The sequence below is a fragment of the Lagenorhynchus albirostris genome, chromosome 1 (genome assembly GCF_949774975.1).
Source record: "Lagenorhynchus albirostris chromosome 1, mLagAlb1.1, whole genome shotgun sequence".
In the NCBI taxonomy this organism is placed as follows: Eukaryota; Metazoa; Chordata; class Mammalia; order Artiodactyla; family Delphinidae; genus Lagenorhynchus; species Lagenorhynchus albirostris.
The window spans coordinates 79,301,491-79,328,018 of NC_083095.1; the positions used below are offsets into that span (position 1 = coordinate 79,301,491).

Below are 26,528 nucleotides of genomic sequence, written 5' to 3' on the forward strand. Positions count from 1 at the left end.
GAGATTGTATACCTTACAAGCTTCACTCTTCCCCACGGACAGACTGTGCTGTGTTAGAAGTTTAAATTTTATTTTAAGACAATGGGGAGCAACTCAAAAGTTTGCTTTTTGAAATGAAAGTGTGATATGATCAGATTTGAATTCATATATATCATGATGGCAATATATGGACAATGGAGGGACAAGGGGCAAGACAGGGAGGAGACAGACTTGAAAAAGAAGATAGGGAAGCACTTTGCTATACAGTAGAAACTAACACAACATTGTAAAGCAACTATACTCCAATGAAAATTAATTTAAAAAAAAAGAAGATAGGGAAGACTCTAATGTGGTGACATGAGGACAAAAAGGAACAGATAATACGATATTAGGAAGGTAGAATGAGAAGGACTTGAGGCCTTATTTATGAATAATGGATTATATGAAATGATTTATTACAATTCATTTTTAATTTTTTTTTTTTTGGGGGGCTTGGATACCCGAGGAAACAATGGGGCCTTTCACTGTCAGGAAACATAAATACGGCATAGATGTCAGGAAAGAAATGTTCGGTTCTCCACAGTTGAGGCTGAGGTGCTTGAAGATACCTAAGAGGGAAAGGTGCCCAGTTGGCAGCTGAATACGTCTTTTTTTTTACCTTTTTATTTTGTATTGGAGTATAGTTGATTAACAATGTTGCATTAGTTGCAGGTATACATCATAGTGATTCAGTTATGCATATGCATGTATCTATTCCCTGGTGGTCCAGAGGTTAAGACTCCACATTCCCACTGCAGGGGGCACGGGTTTGATCTCTGGTCAGAGAACAAGATCCCCATGCCACATGGCATGGCAAAAAAAAACAAAAGAAAAAACACATGTCTTAGGCATAGAAAGATGATGGAGAAATAGCCTTAACTGTCATAAGAATAAAATTGGTAGTTGAAGGGCTTCCCTGGTGGTGCAGTGGTTGAGAGTCCGCCTGCCGATGCAGGAGACACGGGTTTGTGCCCTGGTCCGGGAAGATCCCACATGCCATGGAGCTACTGGGCCCGTGAGCCATGGCCGCTGAGCCTGCGCGTCCGGAGCCTGTGCTCCACAACGGGAGAGGCCACAACAGTGAGAGGCCCGCGTACCACAAAAAAGAAAAAAAATTGGTACTTGAAGTCACGTAGGTATTTAATATCACCATAAATATGGCTATGGATGGAACCACAATATATAAGGGGTGGAATATAATCGGAAGCCCCAAGAGGAAGCTAAGGAAGTATTCAGAAATTCAGGAGTGAGTGGAAGGCATACACTCCAAGAGATTAAGTCCTTCGGGTAAAATGGAGAAAACTTTATGGGAAGACTGGTGAGCATCTGAGACTAATAGTCAAAGGACAGAGAAAGTGGAAAGGAGTAAGGTCCCAGTGGAGTAAGAAATATCAGGAGGTCCAAGGGAACAGGAGTAGAAATCAGTCCAAGAGACCAGACCATAAGATTCCTGGAAGTGGGAGGAGTGGGTGGTAAATATCAGCCTAGGGAAGTAGGTTAAAACCAGATAAAAGAGGGCCTTAAAGTATATACTAAGCAGTTTGGACTTTGTTCTATAGCAAATAGGAGTCATCAAAAGCTGTAGAGCAAGGAGTGACAGGTTCATAAGTAAGTCATATGCTAATCTTTCATTTCCATAAATGAATGATTTGCATAAAATAAATAAAATTCTGCTTTATATCTCTCCCTCCCAACACATAAACAAGGCATATACTGTTTTTTTTTATATCTTTATTGGAGTATAATTACTTTACAATGGTGTGTTAGTTTCTGCTTTATAACAAAGTGAATCAGTTATACATATACATATGTTCCCATATCTCTTCCCTCTTGCATCTCCCTCCCTTCCACCTTCCCTATCCCACCCCTCTAAGTGGTCACAAAGCACGGAGCTGATCTCCCTGTGCTATGCGGCTGCTTCCCACTAGCTATGTATTTTACGTTTGGTAGTGTATATATGTCCATGCCACTCTCTCACTTTGTCACAGCTTCCCCTTCCCCTTCCCCATATCCTCAAGTCCATTCTCTAATAGGTCTGTCTTTATTCCTGTCTTACCCCTAGGTTCTTCAAGACATTATTTTTATCTTAAATTCCATATATATGTGTTAGCATATGTTATTTGTCTTTCTCTTTCTGACTTACTTCACTCTGTATGACAGACTCTAGGTCTATCCACCTCATTACAAATAGCTCAATTTTGTTTCTTTTTATGGCTGAGTAATATTCCATTGTATATATGTGCCACATCTTCTTTATCCATTCATCCGATGATGGACACTTAGGTTGTTTCCATCTCCTGGCTATTGTAAATAGAGCTGCAATGAACATTTTGGTACATGACTCTTTTTGAATTATGGTTTTCTCAGGGTATATGCCCAGTAGTGGGATTGCTGGGTCATATGGTAGTTCTATTTGTAGTTTTTTAAGGAACCTCCATACTGTTCTCCCTAGTGGCTGTACCAATTCACATTCCCACCAGCAGTGCAAGAGTGTTCCCTTTTCTCCACACCCTCTCCAGCATTTATTGTTTCTAGATTTTTTGATGATGGCCATTCTGACTGGTGTGAGATGATATTTAATTGTAGTTTTGATTTGCATTTCTCTAATGATTAACGATGTTGAGCACTCTTTCATGTGTTTGTTGGCAGTCTGTATATCTTCTTTGGAGAAATGTCTATTTAGGTCTTCTGCCCATTTTTGGATTGGGTTGTTTGTGTTTTTGTTATTGAGCTGCATGAGCTGCTTATAAATTTTGGAGATTAATCCTTTGTCAGTTGCTTCATTTGCAAATATTTTCTCCCATTCTGAGGGTTTTCTTTTGGTCTTGTTTATGGTTTCCTTTGCTGTACAAAAGCTTTGAAGTTTCATTAGGTCCCATTTGTTTATTTTTATTTCCATTTCTCTAGGAGGTGGGTCAAAAAGGATCTTGCTGTGATTTATGTCATAGAGTGTTCTGCCTATGTTTTCCTCTAAGATTTTGATAGTTTCTGGCCTTACATTTAGGTCTTTAATCCATTTTGAGCTTATTTTTGTGTATGGTGTTAGGGAGTGATCTAATCTCATACGTTTACATGTACCTGTCCAGCTTTCCCAGCACCACTTATTGATGAGGCTGTCCTTTCTCCACTGTACATTCCTGCCTCCTTTATCAAAGATAAGGTGACCATATGTGCGTGGGTTTATCTCTGGGCTTTCTATCCTGTTCCATTTACCTATATTTCTGTTTTTGTGCCAGTATCATACTGTCTTGATTACTGCAGCTTTGTAGTATAGTCTAAAGTCAGGTAGCCTGATTCCTCCAGCTCCATTTTTCATTCTCAAGATTGCTTTGGCTATTCGGGGTCTTTTGTGTTTCCATACAAATCATGAAATTTTTTGTTCTAGTTCTCTGAAAAATACCAGTGGTAGTTTGATAGGGATTGCATTGAATCTGTATATTGCTTTGGGTAGTAGAGTCATTTTCACAATGTTGATTCTTCCAATCCAAGAACATGGTATATCTCTCCATCTATTTGTATCACCTTTAATTTCTTTCATCAGTGTCTTATAATTTTCTGCATACAGGTCTTTTGTCTCCTTAGGTAGGTTTACTCCTAGATATTTTATTCTTTTTGTTGCAATGGTAAATGGGAGTGTTTTCTTGATTTCACTTTCAGATTTTTCATCATTAGTGTATAGGAATGCCAGAGATTTCTGTGCATTGATTTTGTATCCTGCTACTTTACCATATTCATTGATTAGCTCTAGTAGCTTTCTGGTAGCATCTTTGGGATTCTCTAAGTATAGTGTTATGTCATCTGCACACAGTGACAGCTTTACTTCTTCTTTTCCAATTTGGATTCCTTTTATTTCCTTTTCTTCTCTGATGGCTGTGGCTAAAACTTCCAAAACTATGTTGAATAAGAGTGGTGAGAGTGGGCAACCTTGTCTTGTTCCTGATCTTAGTGGAAACAGTTTCAGTTTTTCACCATTGAGGACGATGTTGGCTGTGGGTTTGTCATATACGGCCTTTATTATGTTGAGGAAATTTCCCTCTATGCCTACTTTCTGCAGGGTTTTTATCATAAATGGGTGTTGAATTTTGTCAAAAGCTTTCTCTGCATCTATTGAGATGATCATATGGTTTCTCTCCTTCAATTTGTTAATATGGTGTATCACGATTGATTTGCGTATATTGAAGAATCCTTGCATTCCTGGAATAAACCCCACTTGATCATGGTGTATGATCCTTTTAATGTGCTGTTGGATTCTGTTTGCTAGGATACACTCTTTCAGAGAAATCTAGAAAGATAGGACTTGAAGTATGTTGTTGGTATTGAGGAACTAGAAGATTATACATTTGATCATTATGTCAAAATTACCTCGTGCTTATTTAAAGGTCAAATTCCTGGTCTTTCAGAACTGAAATTTCTTGGAATGGGAAAAGAGTATAGGCATTTTTAACACGGTCCCCAGTTTTCCTCTCAGGTCTGAAAACAGCAGTAACAGATTGTAAACTCCTCAAGAACAAGGATCTTGTTTACTTAATTTACTAATTTACTTATTTAGTGCTCACCACAGCATCTGTCACATAACAGGTCCTCAATAAATGTTAAATAATTTAAAGATGAGAGCGATGAATGGACAGACAGAACAAACAAGTGAATGAAAGAACTAAAGAACTCATGTTTTTGCCAAAATCTTGATAATATTATTGGAGCTTACATTCTAGTGGAGTAAGAGGAGAGGCAACAGAAAATATACATGTAGACAGAGAAACAAATAAAGTAATTTGAGGAGACCTACTTTAGCTGGGGTAGTCAGGGAGAGCTTTTGAACTGAGAAAGTAGCACTTGAGCTGTCACATTATGAGAAAGCATTAACCATGTGATGGTCTGAGGAAAAAAAAACCCTCAAGCAGAGGAAAGTCTTAAGGAGAAAAAGGGTAAATAAAGTGTGCTTAAGTAATAAAAGAGGCATATCTGGCCATGGCTCAGTGAGTGAGTTAGACTGGGAGAAAACGAGACAAAAGATTGATAAAATGCTCATCATACAGGGTCTCAGTGGTTGTGATCTCACAGGAGTTTGGATGTTATTCTAATTGAAATGAAAAACCACTGAAACTTTAAACAAAATAGTGATATATCTGATTTACACTTTAAAAAAAATCACTCTGGCATCTGTATGAATAATGGATCATAACAGGGCAATGACAGAAGTAAGCAGACCAGTTGGGGGTTGATGGAGTATTCCAGATAAGAGATGATGATGGTCTGGTGGTAGGAGCAGAGGCAGTGAGAAGTGCTTGGATTTGGAATATATTCTGGAGATAGAATAGACAAGATCATGTTAATGGGTTGGATAGAGTAGGTGAGGGAGAGGAGTGTAAAGAATTTGGATTTTAGCCTGTAGGCAATGGGGACTCATGTAAAGTTTTGAAGTGAGTGACACAATTACAGTAGAATATATTCGAACAATGATCTTGAGGCAGTAGCAAAATAAATTCTTTGAGAAATAAAATGGAAAATAGAGGCAAATTTGGAGGTATCAGTAATACTCTAGGCTTGAAGTGACAGGCATCTGAATTAAGGCGATGACAAAGGGAATGGCAAAAAGTGATAGATATAAAGCCCACAATCAAGTTTGGAGAGATTTAATTTGCAGTGCCTTTGGGCACTAGAATTTAGCAGAGAAATCTAGGCTAGAAATATTTGGGAGTTATCAGAATAGAGCTAGTAATGAAAGTCATGTGAGTGACTGAGATCACCCAGGAAGTCTGTAGACTGAAAATGGAGATGAGAATAGGAACTAGCAAAAGAGACTAAGAGTGTCCAGAAGCAAAGGAGAAAACCTAGGAAAGTGTGGCATCACGAATGCCGGTATAAGCATTTCAAGAAGAAATGTTTATAACTGTCAAATAAGGACTGAGAAGTGTCTGTTGGGTTTGGTAAAACTGGAGATCATGGGTGATCTTGATTAGAGCTGTACCCATTTAGAGGTGGAAAAATAAGTAAGACGCTAGGTATATGAGGTGTCTGAGACGCGAAGAAGTACTATGAATACAGATAACACTTCTGAAATTTTTGGTTTTGAAGCAAAGAATAAAGAGAGGTCGCTAGAGAAATACCTAGAGTAGAGGGAGGGAATCTTTAGGATGGGAGAGATGGTGGAATGTTTCAACAGTGATGTGAAGGAGACCATAAAGAGAGAGAGGAGGAAGATACTGGAGGGGGAGGGTTGATTGCAAGGTCTCTAAGAAGGCAGATGCTAATGGGATCTAGAGCACAGAGAGTGGATTAGCCATAGACAGGATGAAGGACACTTCTCCCCATCACAGCAAGCAAGGATAGGTGTAAGTGCGCATCAGTTAGAAGGAGTGGTGCTAAGAGGTGGAGGGATTCCCAGGATGATGATTTCTATTTTTTCTGTGAAGGAAGAAACAAGTCATCCTCTCGTTGTGAGGAGAAAATATGAAGGGATTTGAAATTTGAGGAGCAGAGAAGGAATAAAATTACCATTATAGAGAATGGGTAGATTATTTTTCTAATGAAATGTAAGATTTCCAGGTCATGTGAGGAACTTGCTGAAGTTGAATAAAATAATTTCTGCATTTTTGTGTTTAAACATATATGATAACATACAGGTTAATTCACAATCAACATCATGGCAATCCTAAAACTTTACTTAACCTTTTCCACAAAGAATCCCTACATGCTTGAAACCAGAACTCACTTCAAATTTTAGAAGCAGCTTACAAAAGCTCTTTTGCCAAAGCTCCAGTCTCCCATTTCCGAAGTTCTCTTACTTTCACCCTCATAAATTTAATTTCATTATTTATCTACACATTGTTTTTGCAGAAACAAAATTTAGTCTGATGGTAGTGAATAGATGTGAACATAGATATGTTGGCCACAGAACAAACTGCTGTGAGAAGAGTCCTATCAGAAGGGCATGGAAAGCAATCATGTCCATCAGATATACTTAAATAAATGACACCAAATTATCTAGAAATCAAATATAATTTGTCACAATTATATAAGCATTGCATTTTAATTTTAATCATTACTATTTCCCTGGCACATATTAGATGCTTAATAATGCTTAATAAAAGAAGGAATTAGCATTTTAGGGATTTCTAAGCATTTGGTACATATTGATAAGCCATACAATAATCAAATACAAATAAGTCTGAAAGAAGATGTGAAATCTATACAGTTAGTGAAGAGTACACCTGCTAACAGTTCATATCACAGCAATGGTATTAACAATGTCCAGAGACAATTTTGATGAAGAACATGGGAGGGAAAAATGATAATAGAGGAGTTCACTTCTGTCACAGAAATTAATATAATTAATATAATATAATAAATATATATAATATAATTAATATATAATTAATATATTAATATAATTAATATAATAAATTAATAGAAAAGAGTAAAAATAACAAAACCTTTCTTTAATATTTAGAACACATTCAAGATTTAACAATGATAAGGGTTAAATAATTGTAATTTGAAGCCTTGGGATAATTTATTTACTACTCTGCAAATTAATTTCCTAATTGGTAAAAAAGAAGAGGTTAGATTAGATAATCTCTAAAGGAAGTTTCCACTCACATTTCTGATGGAAATGCACCTGATTAGGTACTGATGGAGACTATCAGGTACTGTATAGTACTTAACAATGTCGATTTTAATAAAAGCAAACTTATTTATTTAATTATTTATTTTGGCGGTACGCGGGCCTCTCACTGTTGTGGCCTCTCCCCTTGCGGAGCACAGGCTCTGGATGCGCAGGCTCAGCGGCCACGGCTCACGGGCCCAGCCGCTCCGCGGCATGTGGGATTTTCCCGGACCGGGGCACGAACCCGTGTCCCCTGCATCGGCAAGTGGACTCTCAACCACTGCGCCACCAGGGAAGCCCAAAAGTAAACTTCTTGACAGAACAATTTCCTTTTAGGTATAGTTTACTTACTCTTTCAGTGAGCTCAACGAGCTGACATAACTTTTGTAATTAATTTTAAACATACTTTCATATCCACTAGAGGTTTAATTTTTTCATAAAACTGTATCATCAATGTATCTGAGTTTTTCTAAAAATTGATTGTATAATCATTATATCATGGCATTATTTATTTTCCTGTTTTAGATGCCTATATTTTGAGAAATAGTATAAATTCTTACCTCTAAGAGATAAGGCTCCATTTGGTCCAGGGTTTTTCCAAGATGTTTATCTGGATCTAAACCTGCCAAGAAAGGTTAAATTTTTTTTAGATAACAATTAAAATGGAGGTTTAAAGACACGTTTCCCTTCCCTTGGCTCCTCCTTGCCTAGGAAACTAGTGTATGTGTATTTTAAGGCAAAATGTACCTTACTAGTATTTACTTTTCTATTGCCCTTGGGTAACTGGTTTTCTTGCTCCTGAAAAATAAGTTTCATTCCAATTCATTTCAATTGCACTTCATCAACTACCAGACACATTGTTTCAATTCCTTTTTCATTTTTGAGGAATTGTAATTAGGATGGAAAAAAAAAGTATCATTTCAAAGATATGAAATTTAAATCCTTGGTATTTTAATTATTATTATTATTTTTTACTCATGGACAACAGTGAGAATTTTCTGACATTTCTATTTTATCTGTTTCAAACTTCTTATTTGGAGAATAAAAGTAGAAAATAAAAGAGTCGTAAACTGTATGCCTACATAATTAATTCACTTAGTAGCATATGGACACAAATAACTATTACCAAATTAAATGACAGCTCATTTCAATCACCACTTGTGTGACAGTGTTTTCCAAGGAAAAACAGAAACACTCTGAAAAATCATCATAGTACCAACAGCATTTGCATAATCTCTGATAAAGATGTTCAAATGATATAATAGCAGAGTTTATGTGGGTGATGGGGTATAGGTAGACTACTGTGGACAACAGGACCTCTTCCCACATTCCAAAACTAACCTGCCAGGAAAAAAATCACATGCCACAAGTCAGCTATGAAAGGAATGAATTCATTTTAGCTATTTACATCCATAATACATGTATTAGGCTTAGGTTCATTTAAATAGGCTATTTTTATTGATTATTGATTTAAACCAATCAGCTTATTAATTATACAAACTGAGTAATAATTTTCTTTTTCTAGTCAAATGCCTTCTTTGTAACATGGTATTTCTTATAATCACATACAGAATAATAAAAGGGAAGTCAGATAAAGATTAAGGATTCTTCTCCTTCTGATATTAAATTACATTAATCCCAAAGGAAACAACTCAGACTACTAGCACTAGATGGATTATTTGATTCCTTTCACAGCAATCTTATTCTCAAGATGCATTCATTAAAACCAAAATTTCAATTGGCTGGGTAAACACTTGATGAACTAATTGTTGACTTTGTCCAGTTCCTTTATTCCTGTCAACCCTTGCAACCTTTGCAATTCAATGTTTAAAATGAGTAGGTAAATAAAATATTTGAGACAAGCATCTATGTAATCACCACCCAGATTTAATAAGCATTAACATCTTGCCCTATTTCCTCCATACCTTTTCTTTAAACACCACCAACATAATAGAATCTCACAGTGTATCTACCCTTAATCAATCTATTTTCCCTAGCCTTCAGTCTTTTGAAGTTGGTATGTTATTTCCCAACTATGCTTTTATAATTTTACTACAAATGTACATATCCAAAACAATATTTATTATTGTTCATGTATATCAAATTTTAACACGAATGATAACTTTTTACTTATTTTTTTCAGTTCACATTGTTAATGAGATTTACTTATAGTAATTACTATGGCTCTGGTCCATCCATTTTTGACACTCTTGTAAGTGTTAAAACATGTTTGTTTACTTTCACTACTTTTTGTTGTCTTCTAACTTAATTGCATATGGTCAAGACTGTAGTCTTTATATGATAATTCTTCAAAATGTGGTGAAGCTCGTTTGTGACTTATAAATGATTAAATTTTATAAATGCCCCATTTGTACTTGGAAAGTGGATTTGCTGAAAGCAAAGTAAGATTTTATACCTAAACATAAAAAATTATGATCTTGTTAATTCTGCTGTTCATATTTCTATGACCTTACTAATATTTGGTTTCCATGAACCATCAGTTTCAAATAAAGGGGTGGTTAAAACCTCCCATTATGATTTTGGTTTTAATAATTTCTTATAATTGAAAGTTTTGTTTTATACTTTTGAGCGGTGTGTTGTTATGGACACAAATTCATAATTTCTAAAACTTCTTGGGAGGATTATTCCTTTATCAAGAAGTAGTGAGCTTTTCATCTCCACATGACTTTTATCATATATTCTATTTATCAACATTACAACACCAGCTTTCTTTTGTTAACGTCTTTCTGATATACATATAACTGGGTTTTGAAATTTTTTATCCTATCTTATAAATACAAATTCAAAGAACTGATTTTAAATTTTTTATATTTTACAATTTTTTTTTTGTCTGGACCTGTTTCCATCACCTTATTGTGTACTTTTTGTTACATTAAACTTTATATATATATTTTTTCCTTTGCCACTTTCTGCCTCATACTGGATCAAAAAGGATATTTTGTCTGTTTTCTCTGCTGATTAGAAAGCTGTAGACTATATATGTCAATCCCAATCTCCCAATATACATACACTATTGATATTATGTATAAAATAGATAACTAATGAGAACCTACTGTACAGCACAGGGAACTCTACTCAGTGCTCTGTGGTGACCTAAAGGAGAAGGAAATCCAAACAAGAGGGGATATATGTATACGTATAGCTGATTCACTTTGCTGTACAGCAGAAACTAATACAACATTGTAAAGCAACTATACTCCAATAAAAACTTTTTTAAAAATGTGATCCTTTTCATTGGTCTCATCTTAGTACAGTGCCTGGAACACTTTCAAGTGTAAGCTTTCAAGAAATATTTAGTGAATAAATGCATGTTAATCTGAAAAATAAAAAAAAGAAAGCTGTAGACTGAATTTCTACTCTTCCAGTAATCACTTGTAATTTTTAACATTCATTCAAAACCACAGTATTTAAGTCTAAAGTATTAAATATCTAAGAATTTATGAACCTTATAATATAAATCTAAGAATTTATTTTTTAATTTTTTTAATCTAAGAATTTATGTTTAGCATCTTTCTTTTTTTTTTAGCCATGCCGTGCAGCTTACAAGATCTTTGTTCCCCCACCAGGGACTGAACCCACACCCTCAGCAGTGAAAGCCCAGCAGCCTGACCACTGGACCGCCAGGGAATTCCATTTAGCAACTTTTTGACCAAAACAAGTTAGCATGTTTTTAACTAGACACTAAATAAGTTTTACCATTTAAGTTGTTATCACTGTGTTAAATTTTAGTTCCATCATTTTGGGCAAGAAAATGTAAGCTTATGAACACATTTTACAGTGTCTGTGCTCACCACTGTTTGTCATTCATTTCTCCTGGAATTCAATTTATTTCTGACTTAAGTCCATTCTTTATTTTTTCACTGAAGATCTGTGAGTGGTAAACTCTCCTAGTTTTTACCTGTCTGATAATGTCCTATTTTTCTATCTCCACCACATAACAGTTTAGTTGTAATATATTATTACTTCTTCAGGCTTTAGTTGTTCTTAATGAGATTTACGCTGTCAAACAGTGGTTCCCATATAAGGAATCTTCATTTTCTCTGTGCTAGACAGTACAATTTTCAGTTTACCTATGACATTCTATAATTTTAACACAAGGTATCTATTTTTATTTACACTGCACTGAACCTACTATGCACTTTCAATTCCAAAACTCATCTTTCTTCGAACCTAAGTTTTCAGCCATTATATCTGTAAATACTGTTTTTCTGCCTTCTATTTTTTTTCTGAAACATCTATTACACAAATATTGCTATTTTCCTACCTATCTATCCTCTGTATTTTTTTTTTTTTTTTTTTTTTTTTTGCAGTACGCGGGCCTCTCACTGTTGTGGCCTCTCCCCTGCGGAGCACAGGCCCCGGACGCGCAGGCTCAGCGGCCATGGCTCACGGGCCCAGCCGCCCCGCGGCATGTGGGATCTTCCCGGACCGGGGCACGAACCCGTGTTCCCTGCATCGGCAGGCGGACTCTCAACCACTGCGCCACCAGGGAAGCCCTATCCTCCATATTTTTAAGTTGCGCTTTCAATGTTGTCTTCTGGATGAATTATTTTTTTCTGCTTCACTCATTCTGTCTTTGACTTGGTTCATCTAGAGTTTATTCTGCCCACTATTTTGTTTTTTAAATGACTCTGTGTTTCACCCCAAATTTCTAATTGTTTACTTTTCACATCATACTGCTGCTATTTCATTTTGAGTAATTTATTTTTCTAATTGACTGCTTTTTCTTTAATGGATGTTTTATTTTTATCTCTTTGAGGTTCTCCCTCAGAGGGGGCACTTTCAGTCTGTTTCCCCACAGGACTGTGATCTCCCAGTTGCTTTTGCTTATTTCCTGACCCTCTGTATTAGAGCCCCACAGCTTCATTTCTGAATTATTTTGTATGTCTATTCATTCTTAATTCACAGAGATGTTTATAATGCTTTCCAGCACAGCTCTTTCATACTTTTCCTTCATATATTCATCTATTACTGCCATGGTTTGGGGTGGAAATTTGGAAAATTCAGAGCAAGAATGTACAAGGCCAGCATGGCAGGAAGTCATTTTTTAGCCACCCTTCCAATTCCTTGATTCTCATATATACTGGTCACATAGCACATACATATCACCTTAGCACTTAGCATCAGGCTACACATCATTAAAATCATTTAAAAAGTCTCTCATCATTGAACCTAAGAATTTATGTTTTGTGTTCTCTATAAGGGTTTGGGAGTAAATAAATGCCTATCTAAAAGGCATGAAAAGGAATTTAAGAGCATGTGATTTTATACAGGTGGGCAATGAAAGATCAAGCCAACAATCTTCCCATTTTCCTTACAGCCTTTTAATTCATTGCAAAATCATCATGCCCCAGTTCTGAACTGTTAAAGTAGAGAAATAGCTGTAATATCTCATTTCAAAGATGGCTGCATTCCATGATGTAGCAGTAAAGTAATTTGGCTTGCCTTTAGATAAGACAGTCAGTAAAATATGTAAACATAAGTCACATTGGGCACATTTTTTCCATATGAATCTGTATTCATCACAGAAGTACACCCTGGTAAAATTATTTCAAGATTTTTGTGTATTCATAGAAATATTTTCAATTTATTTATTCCTAGGATAAGCACTGAAAATTCTATGGAGCTAAAACAATTAGAATAAATAGAAATTTAAATCTTTAAGGAAGATTTTCAAATATTTTTCTGAAACACATTATAGATCATTTCACTAGGAGATTATTGTAAAACTATAAAATAGCTAAAATAAAAGTCACATTTTTTTCTCAGAGTTAATAATGAAATAAGCTGCATGTATGAGTCATTATAGTTTGGTAATACAGTCTGCACCATGTTTGGTGAGGATGAGATGCTGTTACGAGTCATGGTCTGACGATTTAGATCTTTCACACAGGGCAGGCCAATCAGTAAGGATATTTCACATACACACATCAATAGATGATTCCAGTGGACGTGTAAAACCAAGGAAATGTGGGAACTGAGAAATAAACAATTTTGACACATTGTAAATTTATCAGAGGTTATGTCTGGTGATTTTGGTAGGCATCTTCACATAAACAATGATTTAGGAGTTCTTATCTCATGAGATGATACTATTTAAATAGACTATAATTCTTTTCCAAAAAATGTCTAAGTTTTAATAATGAAACTGCTTGTCTAGATTCCATACAATAATGTACATATTGTTCTGAATGAATCTTTCTACTTTAAATCAACACTGTAAATAATACGTATTTGGGTCAGGCTAACATGTTCTACTGTAGTTGGTAATGACTTTCTCCTGATGCTGGTTACCCTGTGCAAGTGCAATCTGTCTTTGCTTCCATTTTTCTGTTCATTAGAAAGTGACAAGTCATTGGGGACCTCACGATCACTGCCCATAAGACGTGCATTTCAAATTGTTTTTATAAAATATTTCCTTGGATAAGATCCAGAGACTCCTAGCAATTCAAGCTCCTGTCCTTGAGAAATCAATGGCCTGAAGCCACCCTGATCTCCGAGATCTCTTCGAAATTGGTATACTATTATACGTGGGATGATATTAGTCAGCGATGCGGTAGGAAGATTATTCATCCTACCCTAGAATACACTCAGATATGGAACTTTTCTCAAGAAATTTTTTACTGCCTAAAACACTGATGTTTCCATAAATAATAGACTATATGCAAATGAAAAGTCTTTGTAACTTATTTTTATAAATATAATGGATGATTGAATATTTAATTTTATTAATTACACTTACATATTTTTTCACGTTTCTTCATTTAGAAACATCTTAGCATTGTATGTACAATCTGTATGATATTTAATTTCTCTAAATGGAATAAGACAATTATTAAGATAATTAAAACAAGCATCTGGAGAAACAGATCAGTTTAACATAAAAAAAAAAAACCCAACCTGTTAGCTTATCTATAATTATGAAGCCCAAAGATGTTAATCTTTACCTCATGTATTTTGGTTTTGGTATTTTCTAACTAGATGATATGCACAGAGAATCTGACACTGCAGATCCTTCATAATTGAGAATGGAAAGTCAGGGTCAGATTACTATCAATAAAATATATTTATCAGTGGATTTACGCTTTAAGTTCTTTAGAGAGAAATATTTTACATAATACAGTCAATGTCTGAGTTAAAATTTAACACAAAGCTTAGACAAAATAAATAACTTCTCAGTTTAATTTACTTGTTTTATCAACAAGTATCCAATTATATATATATATATATATATATATATTTTTTTTTTTTTTTTTCAGTATGCGGGCCTCTCTCACTGTTGTGGCCTCTCCCGTTGCAGAGCACAGGCTCCGGACGTGCAGGCCCTGCGGCCATGGCTCACGGGCCCAGCCGCTCCGTGGCATGTGGGATCTTCCCGGACCGGGGCACGAACCCGTTGTCCCCTGCATCGGCAGGCGGACTCTCCACCACTGTGCCACCAGGGAAGCCCCAATTATATTTTTAAACTCAACTAAAGAAAGATGCTAATATACCAATATATTTGCTCTCAAATGATTCTACTATATGGAACCACTTTAGAGTACATGAATATATAACACACCTCAGTAATTTTAAAAGCCATCTTACATATTCATTTTATTTTCAATTTTTAAACAGTAGCTATTTAACTGGTAAATGCAGCCAGTCCAAAGGCATAATCTTCTCTTTCTTTGAATAAATGCTAGTATCTAGACCCAATACAATTTCAATACAATTTGAAAATCTCTATCCTAATCTCTGTAATGTCTTCATTCCCATTTTATTTTATATAAAACTATATTATGTAAAAACCTTTTGAGGGGCTGTGAAAAGCCTATGAAAAAGCCACAATGGTTCATGGGCTTTTTCCATGCAATTCAACTTTATCTAAAAGCTTCAAATTATCCTAGTCCTTGAAAAAGATGTTTCTTTTTTATATTCATTCAATTTAGGTGTCTCTCCTCTAGTGAAGCCTGGGTCATGAATGGACATAAACTGTGCTTCACCAAAACCCTAACAGTCTGTTCAGTTTACCTCCTGAATCAGTCAGGTGTGGAATATGAGTCTCAATGTGTCTAGCTCCCTTATGAAAACCTTTATAATCATTGAGATGGTAACATTTAATAATGTTTATATAAATATAAAGTATATTTAAAGTATATTTAATTCAAATACCTAGATAAGCTACTTTAAGTTACTAACAAAATTTTCTTCAAAGTGCAGAAAAATTTCCTATAAATCCTGACACCTAATCATTTAATCATGACTTACAGACATTCCTTGATGGAAGCTGGGTGGATGAATAAACCCACAATAAGACCTAGGCACTGGATAACTCCATGCAGAATTAAGAAATTAATTAGGAGGAAGAACCATAATTTGCAGAGCTGACATCTATTTTACTTTACTTGCATGTATCAATGGGAAGCAATTACAATTCAATTAAAATATTCAATTTTATTACTTTACTGACTGACCTTGAAGTTAATGCCTGTTCTATTTAATTGTATCATCTATGAATAAATGTTAACCCTACAATGTTATGCCCCATTATTTTCAATGCATTTTTCAACTTCTCAACTGAATTATATCAGTCAATTTATTGTCTACTATCATGAAAGCAAGTGGAGGTTTATTTCTTCACGACAGCCCAAAATATGATATGAGAGAAACATCACGAAATGCTTGATAATGCTACTTTTAACAGAGTCAAGTAAAATGAATTGGGTTCTCAACTTTTGTAGCCTAGACTTTTACTGTAAAATCAGTAGGTGATATTCAAAAAGGTATAATCACTCTGAGAAGCAATTTCTAGTCTGCCTATAAATCTTGATAAATTTCAGTGCAGACAGGAATGGAGCATTCTGTGTATCTTTAAAAGTTAAACACAACCCCTCCCCGCCCCCAGTAATCTCTTCCTATTTTTACCAGGCTCACTCGCCATCAAAACAAGTGAATTTCATTTAAAAAGCTCTAATGTTTTTGTTGGTAAATATAACCTTTTTGTTTCCAGACTTCAACTGAGCACACCATCATTCTACAATTGAGCACTTTATAAATATAACCACTATATTTGTGTCAAAGAACAAAAAATACTGACTATGTGATCTCTAAGGTAAAAATTAGCTCACATGTTTTGAAAGTTGACTATTGGGGGAAGGATCTTATTTGAATTTCCAGATTTTCCATTTCTACAATTAGATCACTAAAAGCTTAGCTGTCTTAGAGGTTGTGTTAGGACTCATCTCAACATGGAACTTCTTTCTGAAATCTATGAACTGGTATTGTACTTCAGTGTATGTAACATGAAGGAGACTCAGACACTTCATGGATTCACTTTTGAGATCCATGGCACCCATGAAGTGAATGACCAATAAATCATATTAAATATAATTATGCAGTTAATCAATACTTGCTGATGATAGCTCAAATGGTCCTTCTTCTACCTTTGAAATACTACACAGTTTTAATATGAAAAAAATGAATAAAAAGTGGAAGATATGCGAGTCAAAGAAATTTTTAAAAGGGGGATTTGAAATATTTATTATAGAAATATCTTCCTAATTTTTCATATTAGTTTTCAACATAATGAGGACTGGAAAGTGAAAGAAGCTTGATATGAGTAGGGAGCGTTTAGAGGGGTGAAAGTTGAGGTTAAAAAAAGTAGACAAGGGGGCTTCCCTGGTGGCGCAGTGGTTAAGAATCCGCCTACCAAGGCAGGGGACATGGGTTCGAGCCCTGGTCCGGGAAGATCCCACATGCCACGAGGCAGCTAAGCTCGTGCGCCACAACTACTGAGCCTGAGCTCTAGAGCCTGCAAGCCACAACTACTGAAGCCCACGTGCCTACAGCCCGTGCTCCGCAACAAGAGAAGCCACCGCAATGAGAAGACTGCGCACCACAACGAAGGGTAGCCCCCGCTCGCCACAACTAGAGAGAAGCCCATGCACAGCAACAAAGACCCAACACAGCCAAAAATAAGTAGATAAATTAAAAACAAAAAAATTAAAAACAAAAAATTAAAAACAAATGCCAAATCCTATAGGGCCTTGTGTTTCATTTTAAAGAGTTTGTACTTGAATGCAAGGTCACAGAGAAATTCTAAGCAGAGGATGACATGATCCAATTAGATCTTTAGTGATCCAATTAGATCCAATTAGTGATCTTTCTTTAGAAAGATCACTCTAGCTTCAGTTGAATTCCTTGGCAGGAAACAAGACTGATGGTAAGAAGGCAAATAAAGGGATTGCTGCAATAATTAGTGAGACAGGATATAACAGACAAAAGCAATAGGTATGGAAGCAAGAGAATAGACTTGAGAGCAACATACAGTAGGCAGGATATATAGTACTTGCTGATAAATTGGGTATCGTGAATACAAGAAAAAGAAAAGGCAAGATGATTCGCAGGTTTCTGATTTGGTCAAATTAAAAGATGGTGGCACCAAACACCATTTACTTCAGATATAGAACAGAACACAAGAAAGTTTGGGAAGGAAATAAAGGGCAAATTCAATTTTAGACATGTGTTTGAGGTTTCAGGGAATCACCCAAGAAGAGATATTTAATTGGCAATTAGGTATATGGGGTTAGAGCCCAGCATGGAAGTCTGAGCTGGGGATACTGATATAGAAATAGAAGCCACAAGATGAACACTCAAGGAGAACTTGTAAAGTGAGAAGATAAAATACAGGCAAGAGCTTTGAGGAATGTCAAATTTTAATGGGCACTACAGTCAGAGAGCTGTCCAAAATGGAAATCTGATCTCATCATCTTCATTTTTAAATCCTTCATATAATCCTTATATATATATATATATATATAAACCTTTTATACTTCTGGGCAAGATGGTTACATAAGCACTGGCATCCAATTCTTTCCTTTTCTTCCTGTGATGGTTAATTTTATGTGTTAACCTGAGTGGGCCATGGGATGCCCAGATGAAACACTGTTTCTGAGTGTGTCTGTAAGAATGTTTGTGGATGACACTGGTATTTCAATCAGTGGTCTCAGTAAAGTAAATTGCCCTCTCCAATGTAGGTGAGCATTACTCAGTCTGTTAAGGGCCTGAACAGAACAAAGGGCAGAGGAAAGAGGAACTCACCCCTTTTTTCTTGCCTCATTGCTTGAACTGTGACATCTCACCTCAATCTTCTCCTGCTTTTGGACTGGGATGTACGTCATTGGATCCCCTGGTTCTGAAGCCTTTGAACTTGGACTGAAATACACTACTGGCTTTCCTGGGTCTCCAAGTTACAGACAGCAGATTGTGGGACTTCTTAGCCTCCATAGTCATCTGAGCCAGCTCCTCATAATACACTTCTTTTGTATCATGTTGGTTCTGTTTTTCTGGAGAACCCTGCTTATTAACACATGCACCCTCTCCATTCCAAACTCCACTGAAAAGACCAGTGAATAAAGGAAGAGGAAAATATCAGGACTGAAACTGCCCAAAACTTGAACTAAATTTTGCTTGCTTGAGTGAAGTTGGAATCAAATTCATAAGAAAGTCTATCCTAAGACTTTTCCAGTGAAAGAATAACTTTCTAGAAAAAGAAGTACAGGCGACTTCAGAGAACCCTGATTATTGTCCATACCTTAGGTCTTGCACTGTGAGATGCCTACCTCACCTGGTTTTTATGTAACTTTAAACTGTGACCTATGAATATTTCTACATATTTACCTACATATGTTTGAGACATCAACCAATACAATATTAACTTTCTGAAAGAGATTTTGTCAGAAGACAAGCCCTACAAACTTTATAACATATTCTTGTTCCAAGCAGTTTTAATACATAAATGTTGGGACTTCAGCTAAGACAGGAAAATCCCACTTTCCAACCATGGCAAATATAGAATGATACTGGTATTTTCTACACACAAATATCTGCTTGGGCAATATAGTTATTAAATAGTCTTACTACTAAATGGATAAACAGAAAAAGACTCAGACTTACCTTTCCAGAAGAAATTTTCAGTGAATTGTTACATATTATCATGAAAGTTGTTTTAGTGTAAACTGCCTGACACAGCCATAAAGGTTACTTACTACAGAGGGATAACTTTTATAACAGCAGGCACTAAAAATAAGATCTTATTTATTTTTGAATATTACATTTTGTATATGTTAAAGAATAAAGGGAATTGGTAGGGATGAAGGTAGAAAGACAGGTTTTAGAATTATAACATGGTAGATATTTCTTGGAAGGCCATATATATATATATATATTTACACACACAAACACACACACACACACACATACATATACATATACATACAAAGTAGCTTGGGATGGACAGAATCTTAATGTATTCAAAAATTCAAAGAACATATCCATACTAGCACCAAATAGTTATATGCCTAACTTATTTTTAGAACAGCCTGCCTTACCTGGCAAAGGAAAAGATGTGCTAGCCATAAAATGAACAAAATCAGCATTTATTTCCTCTGCTGTTATAATCTGTTACTTCACTTTACAGACTGAGCAAAAGGCACTCTATTCAGAGATGGGTAGCTGTGGGACTGGTAGTATTTGTATTTGAACCTTAAGGAAAGATTATATTGCATATACTCAGAATGTGATATTTAAGACTTGATTTTTTTTCCTTCAATTTAAAATGGTAAATATTTACAACACACTTGGGAGATGTTAAAAGTTTCAATTTTTGATGTTTCAACACCTGAGTTTAAAAATTCTGTGCTACAGTACTTTGTATAAAGGTAAATATATATTTCTAGTAGCAATTTACACTTGAATGCACATTAAGTAACCTTTTATAAACAAAACAATTATTTGAACAAAGTTCAGGTGTAAAAAAAAAGTTATGTTAACCATAGACTATGAAAGAATAATGCAAATTGCTTTTAACCTTTACTGTTCAGCAATCTTTTCTAGGAAGGCTATTGCAATGAATGATTTTAATTATGTCCATTATTATCCAAATGAATGACAGAAGAGTGCAAGGTGGGGAAGCAATAATTAATATGCTGTACCTTGGCTTATTTGGGCAGTTATAAAAGAAGAAACAGATTAATATAACATATAGGAATTCCCGCAGGTGAGTATGCGTAGGAGTGGAACTCAGCAATTGGGATGTCGGCACAATTAAAGCTGTTTTCTAATTAGTATGGGCATCTCTTAATGTTAACCCAAAGGGTGAAACTTTAAAAAGTATATGTTAAAAATTTGAAGAAAAAAAATGGTTGGCATCCCTCCGAGAGGCAAGTAAGGGAGTTTAGAAACTATCCAGGCTGCTTAGAAGACAGAAAAGGACAGTGGCAATGAGAGACATATACAGAGGCTCATTATTCGACAAGTCAAAAGAGAAATCTGTGGATAGTTTGGGAAAAAAAAAAAAAAAAAAAAGGAAACAATTCCAGAGTCACTTATGAATACACTGAAAGTATCTAGAATATCTTTTTTAATACTTGCCTTTTTTTTCTGAATTAAATACCAAAAATACACTGTCAGGGAAAAAAAAGAATTTGAAAAGTAACAGGACAAAAGGTACCATGAGGACTAAGCAGACAACATGAGTGGCTGGACTAACTGCTGAGTTTCTCCCCATCAGTGAGGACTTGAAATGAGGACAAATAAAAGGATGAGAAGCAGCAGAGAAGTTTAATTCAGTTTCATTTGGCATTGACCTTTGCTGTACAGGATAGTGGGGAAACGACTATTCCAAGGGCACTTTCTGAGAAAATCAGTGGGGCAGTAGCAGAGAGCAATCTCTTAGGAGGAAATAATAGAGCAACTTGAGAAATTCCACAGTAATAAATTACCATGACCAGATGGTATTCAACTGAGAGTTTCTGAAGGAAATAAAGTGTGAAATGGCTCAGCTACAGATGAGGATATGCAATGTATTCAGAAAACCAGCAACTGTTTCCAAATATTGCAATTTTTCTAATATGGTAGCTCTTCTGTAAGAAAGAAAAACAATCAAATTAAGATTTATAGAATTACAGACCAGTGGCTCTCTTGGTGATAATGGAGAAACTGATAGAGTCTAATTAAGAATAGCTTCCTTCAACATCAGGATAAGGTTAACCTGCTAAGGTCAAATCACCCACTGAGTCTATAAAGAGAACACTGTTTCTCTCCATCCTATTAAACTTATCTGGAAATGTCAATAAAATACTAGATAGAAGTAAACCAGTAAATGTAATTTATTTGGGAATTACATGAAGCTTGTAACAAGGTCACATGAAACTACCGGAGAAAAATAAGCACAGTCTTTGGGAGGAGAGGTCACAAGAGAAACTTCTGTCATTAACTGTAAAACCTGCTAAGTAATGAAAACAAAGTTTCAGGGACAATTTTCTTCCCTAACACCATGTTACCTTTTCCAGACACACATAGATCACCTTCAATTAAAAAAAAAAAAAAAAGAAGAATTTCACTATACACAAGATGCAGAGTTAACAGTAGGGAAGGAAGATGTGCTTCCAAATCAAGAAAAAAACGGTAAGAGACCAACATGCAATGGCAAAATAAGCATGTAACAAAATTTTTACCTAGCAAATGGAATCTGAATGCCATAACTGAGTTTAAATTTCTCATCACTGTGCTCTGTGTAAGCATCAGATTTTAATGAAAACTAAGAATAAAGTAATGAGACTGATTTTTACGTAGTCAAATGAGGGCTGTACCTTCAAAGCAGTCACCTTTGCACAAGACGTATGCTTATTCCGGTAGTATATATTTGCCCTTAATCAATCCATTTCCAAAATTCTCTCTATAGAACTGCCCTCAGAGCCAGTGGCATATTGTTCTGAAGTTATCCAATGGTGGCAAACCTCCACCCTTCAAGAGTGGAGCCAGAAGCCATTAGAGTAGGATGGAATTTCCTCCCCAAAGCAACCTTAGCTAGCCCCATTCTACAACCTCAGATGACTTCTGTTTCAGCATGAAGGAGCAGTATTATATTGGAAAGTGCAAGGGCATGCAGTAGGAGCTTGAAGAAATCCACACAAGGGCCTGTGGCAACCTCCTATGAAACTATTTGAGAGCTCCAAATGTAGGAAAGTTCTGATACCAAATCAAGACTTGTTTCACTACATAACTTCCACTTCCTCTTAGAATTGTTCTCTGAAGTCACAAAAGTACCAGCAGCCTTTCAAATACTGTGGATTGCTGTAAAAATCCCCATTTTCCTTGACCCAGTAACCTGCTGCCTTCACTTCAGGCTAAATATATAGCTCCATTATATAGTCCTCCTATGGCACCATTCCTCGTCCTTTCAATGTTCTGGTCACTCGCCACTCACTGAATTATAGCTGTTTCTGTGTCCCATCTTCATCCAATCTTGCCCCCTCATTAAAGAAGCAATTTCTGCGACTTCCCTGGTGGTGCAGTGGTTAAGAATCCACCTGCCAATGCAGGGGACACAGGTTCAAGCCCTGGTCCAGGAAGATCCCACATGCTGTGGAGCAACTAAGCCCGTGCACCACAACTACTGAGCCTGCACTCTAGAGCCCGCGAGCCTCGGTGTCATCTCTAGACATTCTGATTTAATTCCTCTGGGGTGAAGCTTGGGCAAAGGGATTTCTAAAACCCCAACAGGTGACTCTGATGTGCAGCCAAGGCTGAAAACAATTGTTCTAGAAATTTGACCTGGGTCCCTGATATATGTGTCTATGGAGAGGAAAAAAGAAGAGGGGTAAAGATGTCTTTATTTGGCTGTAACATTCCCAAATGTACTGCACCCGGCTGTCCTGTATAATATATAAATTAACTGTCAGGATACCAGAGTATCTTGCACTGAAAATGCTTCTATTTGTCTTTATTATCAGCTTACAAACTAGCACATATGAGGCCCAATATGTTAAGCACACTTCTGAAAAAATACAGCAAGTCATTTTGAATCAAAGGTCAATCCTTTGTATCACTGGGATATAAGGATCCCAAATAGGACTATGTTTCTTTTCCTTTTTTTTTTTTTAACATCTTTATTGGAGTATAACTGCTTTACAATGGTGTGTTAGTTTCTGCTTTATAACAAAGTGAATCAGCTATACATATACATATATCCCCATATCTCCTCCCTCTTGCGTCTCCCTCCCACCCTCCCTATCCCACCCCTCTATGTGGTCACAAAGCACCAAGCTGATCTCCCTGTGCTATGCGGCAGGACTATATTTCTGTCCTGCCTATGGGCTAGCCCCTTAAATTCCTTATATTGATTAGGAAGTATTATAAAGATGATATTGCATTTTTGATACCAGAGCAACAGAGAACATTAAAATATCACACACAGCAAAAGGCAGGAAATAAAGGAAAACACAATAAATCATGAAAAACAGATAACATCAAATGGATGAAATAAGAAGAAAAATTAAGAAATAACTTATTGATTACACTATATGCTAGGTTATAAAGTATCCCCTTAAATTTTTAAAAAATTGATATAATCCTGAGTATGTTATCTCTGACCAAAATGTGATTGAGTCAGAAATCAATAATATAAAGACAAATAGGAAACCATCATGTTTGGAAACTAAGCAATACTTGAAACTAAATAACACATTTCTAAATAACCAATGGATTAGAGAAGGAATTTCAGTGAAAACGGGAAAGCAGTTTGAACTAACTGATAATGAAAATACAACTAGAGCTACAATTACAGGAAAAATTATAGCATAAATATATATATATATATTAGAAAACAAGGGTGAAATTTAGTGTATATGTATATATCAAGAAATTAGAAAACACTTCACAATATATACAAATATATAATCATTATGTCATATACCTGAAACTAATATAATTTTATATGTCAATTATATTAAACAGCAAATTAAACCCAAAGAAAGTATAAGGGAAGGAATAATAAAGACAGCAGCAGAAATTAAGGAACTAAAGAAACCAACATGTAATTTAGAAAATCAAAGCTTGTCAATAATATAATCAATAAACCCCTACAAGACTGATAAAGTAAGGAAAAGAACAAATTACCAATTGGAATGAAAAATATGACATCACTACTAATCTCACAGATGATAAGAAGACAATAAGAAGCATTAAAGGCTTTATATTTATAATTTTCAAAACTTGGACAAATTCAGAGAAAAACACAACATACCAAACTGAAATAAGAAATAGAAAATCTGAATAGTCTTAACCTAACAAAGCAATGGAATCACTAATTGAAAACTGTCCCCAAAAGAAATCTCCATGTCCAGGTGGCTTAAGCAATAATGCTTCAAAACGCTGAAGAAAGAATTAATACCAATCTTACAGAAAATCGTTCAGAAGATAGAAAAAGAGGAAACACTTCTAAGCTTTATGAGGCCAGGGTAACCTTATCACCCACATCTGTCATTACTAGGAAAGAAAATTATGGGTCAATCCTTCTTATGAACATACATGCAAAATTCCTAAACAGAGTATGAGCAAACTGAATCAAGCAATTAAAAAAAGGGACAATTCACTATTCAATGTTACACAGCAATATATATAAATAAATACTGATCCAGGCTATAATATAGATAAACCTTGAAAACACTATTCCAAATGAAAGAAGCCAGTCATGAATGACCACGTATTATAGTATTCCATTCACAGGAAATATCCAGAACAGCAAATATATAAAGACATAAAGATGCAAAGCAGCTTTGTGGGGCTTAGGACTTGGAGTAGGAGAAGGCTGGGAGGAAATGGGGAATGACTGACTGCTAATGGGCACGGGTTTCTTATGGAGGATCGGGTACAAAAATGTTCTAAAATTTGATTATGATGATTGCTGCACAACTCTGTGAATATACTAATAAACATTGAATTGTATATGTTAAATGGGTGAATTGTATGGCATGTTACTTGTATCTCCATAAAACTGTTAAAAAACAGTGTACAGTATATAATAGTTATATGCTCAGACAAAACAGATGTAGAACTCATAAGAAATGGGAAGTGAAATGCAGGAAACGATGTGTAAAAAATTATTTTTAACTGTTCTCAACAATCACATTAATGGTGGTGGTATTAGCATGGTTATTCTGAGACTGTACCATACATTGTTAAAATTTTAATACCTATATTTATTACTAATGCCGAGTGCCAACATGAGTCTCTTGGAGCAGAACAGATTATTATTACTACTTACATACGGTAAGTAGGTAATACCATTCTGGCTCTTCTGGGTCCCAGGTCTTATCCCAGGAGCAAGGTGATGAGAATGAGATGGAATTTTTCAAGTAATTCCATCTTCTGTAGGTAAGGTATAAATCTGTATATTTACTTAGGAAAAAAGAGACAATTGTTTTCCTTCTCCTTCTGAGAGCTTCTTTGGAAAAGTAAAGGGAAAGACTTGTGTCTTCATTTTGGAACATAAAAAAAATCTCTCTGGGGAGGAATAAACTAGTGTCTGCAGCTTTACAACCCAGGAGATGTCTCTTAAGGTCCTGGTCTCAACCCCCACCCCTGAAATATAAACACAGACCTCCAGAGAAGTAAATCTCTCTGCAGTCCGCTCTGTCTGCTCCAACATACATTAAACTCTAATGCTTGTCTTTTAGCCGAGGTCCCAAGTTTCTGCAAAATTTGCTCAGAAAGCCCTAATTATGTAGAAACAGAAGCCTATTTTCTCTACAACCCTACATATACAATGTGGTACAAAATAAATGAGAAATTGAGTTAGACCAAAAGACTGGACTGTCAAGTCAGACTCAAACAAATCCAAGACCTTATTCAGCATCAATCTTTACTGATAACCTAAAGAACAGAAATAAACAACACAGCAAATCAGGGAGAGGTCCAGGACTATCAGAACATCTTTCCAAGTCCTTCACTGTCACACTGGTTATGCTCTGGCCCAGGTTGGCGTAAAGGGTCAATTAGAATTATAGCACCATTCTCCATTTCTTGCCCAACAAAACCAACTTTTTCTCATGCACATTCA

The 26,528-nt window shown here is 35.7% G+C and overlaps 1 protein-coding gene across 1 annotated transcript in view; it reads right to left on the reverse strand.

Annotated features, from left to right (window-relative positions):
* DPH6 (diphthamine biosynthesis 6) overlaps nucleotides 1-26,528 on the reverse strand; it is a 179,106-nt gene that overhangs the window by 28,587 nt on the left and 123,991 nt on the right. The window contains exon 6 of the mRNA XM_060147010.1: nucleotides 8,185-8,246. Within this exon, the coding sequence (XP_060002993.1) occupies nucleotides 8,185-8,246 (62 nt within the window). The remainder of the gene's footprint in view (nucleotides 1-8,184; nucleotides 8,247-26,528) is intronic.